General features: G+C 34.5%; 1 protein-coding gene across 1 annotated transcript; it reads left to right on the top strand.

Moving 5' to 3' along the window:
* The first annotated feature begins 1,796 nt into the window (after window positions 1–1,796).
* Window positions 1,797–4,663, top strand: LOC134726378 (uncharacterized). Its single transcript, XM_063590778.1, has 2 exons — window positions 1,797–4,098; window positions 4,650–4,663. The coding sequence occupies exons 1-2, from the start codon at window positions 1,797–1,799 to the stop codon at window positions 4,661–4,663; spliced, it is 2,316 nt and encodes a 771-aa protein (XP_063446848.1).
* The last annotated feature ends 416 nt before the right edge of the window (window positions 4,664–5,079 follow it).

The following is a 5,079-nucleotide window of genomic DNA, read 5'->3' as shown; positions in this document are numbered from 1 at the left end:
AAAATTTACTATGAATACAGACAAACTAGTACATCTATGAAAGTTTTAAAGCATGGCAAGAACTAGATATATAAAAGTTATATGTAGTATACGTTTCAGAAAATTGAAAAAAATTCCTGGATTTTGATGTCCAGTTTTTCCCAGTCTGCAGAAGATAGCAAAATTAACAAACACCCGAGTTTCATTTGATACGGTCTACTCAGTTAAACAGTTTAAACCATCTATTGAAGCTAACAAAACAGACCTATTTGGAGCTGGCATGTCAGTTAACTGTTAGAAGTCTGTTGTTATTTATGTATTATTGTAATTTTGTTTATTTTCTTTGGTTGCATCATATGACATCAGACTCGGACTTTTCTTGAACTGAATTTTAATGTGCCTATTATTATGCGCTTACTTTTCTACATTGGCTAGAGGTATAGGGGAGAGTTGAGATATCATAATCATGTTTAATCCCTCCGCATTTTTGCCCCTGACCCAAGTCATAAGCATCTAGCCTTTGTTAGTCTTGTATTATTTTTAATTTTAGTTTCTTGTGTACAATTAAGAGTGTAGTATGACGTTCATTATCAAGGAACTAGTATATGTATATGTTTATGGGCCAGCTGAGGGACGCCTCCGGGTGCAGGAATTTCACGCTGCATTGAATGCCTGTTGCTGACCTTCTGCTGTTGTCTGTTCTATGGTCGGGTTGTTGTCTCTTTGACACATTCCCAATTTCCATTCTCAGTTTTATTGTCTGCAGATGTCTTTTGTCCATCTATTTTCCATTTAAATCAATACTACTCACAACATGTATTCTATGAAGGGAGATTTTCAAACCTCTTTCCCAACTTAGTTTATTTTGGCACCTTCTGCAGGACCGAATAAAACTGATAAAACGATAGTAAAGTTAATAATTTTCTTTAAACATTAAATGCATTCAAAATTTATATATCTAGTTCCTGCCATTCTTTAAAACTTTGGCAGGTGAATAAGTTTGTCTTTACTCAGAGTGAAATTTGTGGTGTAAATACGGTCATATTAGCCAAAATGTAATGATGAACCTTAACCACCGCGTATCTTTCTAATTTCGGAACATTAAAAACATAACAATTTATCCGTTTTTCTCATATCTCTAAATCTATTTACCTAATACACAAATCTTTATGTTCCAATTTGTTTGTATCAAGATTAACATGTCGAATTATCTGTAATGTTGTATTGTACATAACTATATATATATATATATTGTCTCTCTCTTTTTAACTTTTCCTAACACAAAATTACCTTCTGATTGTTTGATATAAACTGTTTTCTGATAGTGGCTATCGTTACACGGAATGTTCCCGGTAAGTATTGATGTTCATTGTTTTTATTTTATTATCTATTTTTGCACGTTGAAAATCCTTTACATTTGTGTGTACATTTTGCTTTTATACTTCCGTACTAAGTTCTACATATCGAACTACGACACACTCTTTTTACAGGTGGCAATTATTTTTTTTATTGATTGACTTGTTCATACCGGCTGAGCAATTTTAGTTACAGGTTTAATGTGTACCTTTTTGGGGACTACTTGTGGGAGATCAACCTTGTCAATTTGCTGATTTTTATCTCTAGATTCACTCATATATTCATGTGAAGTATCGTTATCTTTATCACTAGTATCTGGATCGTCGTCGTTTTGTGTATTATATATTTTATCTTGCCACGTTTTAAATCATTTAGTGTCCTTGTCTTAGTTTGATCTCGACTGATGTTTTACACCTAGGCCTTTGTTTACATTCACAAATTCACATCTGGTCTAAATAAAAATGGCAGAGTTGGAGGACATCGATGGTAAACAGTCAATGACTGGTGAATTGGATTTAATGAGAATTGACAAACATGTTGGAAATGTAAATGAGCAAAATGAGAATGGAAATACTGCGCTTCATTTGGCAATTTCAAGTAATTCCGATATAGGAATATTAAGATCCTTGCTGATTAATGGTGCTCAATTGGATATCACAAACAATGATGGATATACACCTCTTGAATGTCTTCAACACGGATCATGGAAAACAGCGCTGAGTTTGTTAAAGTTAGAGAAACAATTTGATTTTCGAGACAACAATGGTGGAACGTTACTACATTCGTTGATGGATAGGTTAGGCGATAATATTTGGGGAATTGTAAGACCAGATGATATTGAGGTTGGTCATATCGGTCATGTTGAACAGGATGAGCTTATCGGTCTATTCTGGGAAGGTATTCTGAGAGAAATTCATGAATATCAAATTGATTTGAATCTTCAGGATAACTTTGGAAATACGCCGTTGCATATCGCTGCTAATTTCTGGCCCTCTTCAAAAAACTTAGATGTAATGCTCACTCATTTCGACAATATCGATCCATTTATTTGTGATTGTAGTGGCAACTCATTCCTTCACGTCTATTTAACAAGACATAGTGTCCATGATGAGACCGAATTCGACAAACGCCTTTTCCAGGGGGTATATCGCAACCTCTCAATGCATAGAATAGAAAAATTACTCAACACTCAAAATAATGAAATGGAAACACCATTGCATGTTTTTGTTAAAACTCAGTTCAACAACGTGAATGTATCCAATTTGAAGCGAATAATCGAAGCAGGTTCAAGTGTCAACCTTAAAAACATACTTGGAGAAACAGTACTTCATTGCCTATTCCGAAGGGAAATGGACACAGACTATGATAATGCTGACATCACTAGTAACGTATACGAAGATTCAAACATTGAAAACAAGATCCAGAATATCAAAGAAAACTGCAGGTTTCTTGTTTCCAGAGGTGCTGATATAAATCTGCAAAACAATAAGGGAGAATCTCCCATCTTTCTCGCTAATTCGGAAAGTGTTGTCGGTACTATGATAGATATTGGTGCTGATGTTAATATTACAAATAGTTTAGGACAATCGTTGTTAATTTCAGTTGTGAATAAACGCGATGTAAATTTGGATATTATTCGACTGTTGTTAATGAGAGGTGTTAACGTAAACTTAGTTGATATTCATGGTAATAATGTCTTGCATTTTGTTGCATGGCATGGTACAAACCCGGATATACTTCCAGAACTTAACAAACAGGGCGTTTCCGTCGTAACTGACAATCTGGGACAACTACCATGCACTGTTGCCTATAATAGAGGAAATTACGTTCAATTTAAACATGTGTGCAGGTGCCCCGGGGAGTTGCACATACAGAGAGATCATTTCTTATTGACGAAGGAAATTATATCAGTTCAAGAACTCAAAGAAAATTCAAAAAAGTTTGATGGGATCTTTAAGAGATTTCAACCTTTCCGAGGAAACATACATGAACTCCTGCATTTACCTAGCTTTGGACCAATTACATTTGAGGGCGAGTCAGATTTGATCAAATCAGTTGTAAAGGACCTTGTTGTAGCTATCTGCAAGAAAATAACTGAAAAGCACGACTACTTCTCGATATCTCTTGTTGATTCTGGTAGTGTTTCAGAGAAGACAAAGGTAAATCTGCCAAACGAATTCGATTTTTTGTGTATTTTTAAAGAACTAGGTAAAATATGTTTTATTGATGAAGAAAAAACGGATAGTGATCCAGGTTATGCATACTTGAAGTTAAAAGATGAATACAAGGACCATGCATGCAAAGTACTTTTTGACGATAATGGATATCTTGACACATTTCAGATCCGTGATAGAATATATACTGTTATTGACGACTTATTTTTGTCGCAGGAAATTTTTTCTCATCCTAATATGTCATATGTTCAAGACCATTTTAAGGGTGCAGACTGTCCAACATTTCATTTTACTGTTTTGTGGCAAGGATGTATGTATAAACATTTGAAAATAGACATTGACTTGGTTCCTTCCTGTCAGATAATGGGCTGGTGGCCGAAGTATACAATCATTAATTCAATTTACTGTGATGCTCAGAACATTTTAGATGAGGGTGCCGTTTTGATTATTCAGACTGAATTAGATGACGACAATAATCCATACTCAAAGCAAAGAGTTTCAGCAATCAGAGCTGAGCAATCTCATATGCGAGGATTACCACAGATTGCAATTGATGCATATCTTCTGTCAAAAATTGTGTGTAACTCTCGTATTTGTCCTTGTTTGCGCATTCCCTATTACGTATACCAACCCAGAGACATTTTGACTAGCTATATGCTGAAAACCTGTGTTTTTCATATGTTCGATTCAACCTCAGAATATACAAAAAATAAAACAGAAACCAAATCGAATGTGCATAATGAAAACGATCTTCTCAAACTAGTTATTGAAATTTTTAACAAGATGCTTCAGTTTGTACGTGCAAATCATTTACCGTCATTCATTTTTCCATGGCAGAACGTACTTACGTTTAACATAAGCCTAGACTATGCACAAAATGAAAGCTTTTATAATACACTTCGGATAGCCTTTTTAAAAATGGTATTAGAGATTCTTGGCGAAATGCAAAGCTTCAGTGATATAAATATCGAAATGCTCATGGAACTCGACGACAATTCCACAACTAATTCAGACACTTCAGACTAAAACAGAAATACATAAAGAATAGTTTAGTGAAAAAACTGCAATATTTAAATTATTAGGTGTAACATTGTTTTTCATGTTTAATTGAATGAAAATATTATCTGAAATATTTTGCAGCTGTGTATGCTTAATTTAATTTAAACATATTTATTTATAGTGGATTGGGAAACAAGTTTTGCAACTTATATTAATCCCTTTCCACTTTGCGGGTGCGAGTGCTGCCTTGTAGCGGCATTAGCCTACTCTTTTTCGAAATCTACAAGGGTGTCTTTAACGTGCAAGAGATGTGGCTCTCTCTTAACACGGGTCTGCTTAGACACCAATAGTCAGATGTATGATTAATGACTAAGAGACAGATAACCGTCATACTATGCCGATATTTTAACTTTGTATGATTAGTGACTTAGAGACATATGTTCGCCATTCTATGCCGTATTTTTTCAACTTTGTATGATTCGTGACTAAGAAACAGATGTCGGTCATACTAAGCAGTATTTTTCAACTTTCAATTTGAAATAGAATGTTAAGATAAACACACGTTCATCGT

The sequence above is a fragment of the Mytilus trossulus genome, chromosome 7, assembly GCF_036588685.1.
Source record: "Mytilus trossulus isolate FHL-02 chromosome 7, PNRI_Mtr1.1.1.hap1, whole genome shotgun sequence".
NCBI lineage: Eukaryota > Metazoa > Mollusca > Bivalvia > Mytilida > Mytilidae > Mytilus > Mytilus trossulus.
Note: the sequence above shows the minus strand (reverse complement) of the source record. Positions and strands in the feature narration are given on the sequence as shown.

Bases quoted from the DNA above. Each gene is read 5' to 3' on its own strand.
- LOC134726378 (XM_063590778.1), top strand. From the start codon at position 1,797: ATGGCAGAGTTGGAGGACATCGATGGTAAACAGTCAATGACTGGTGAA.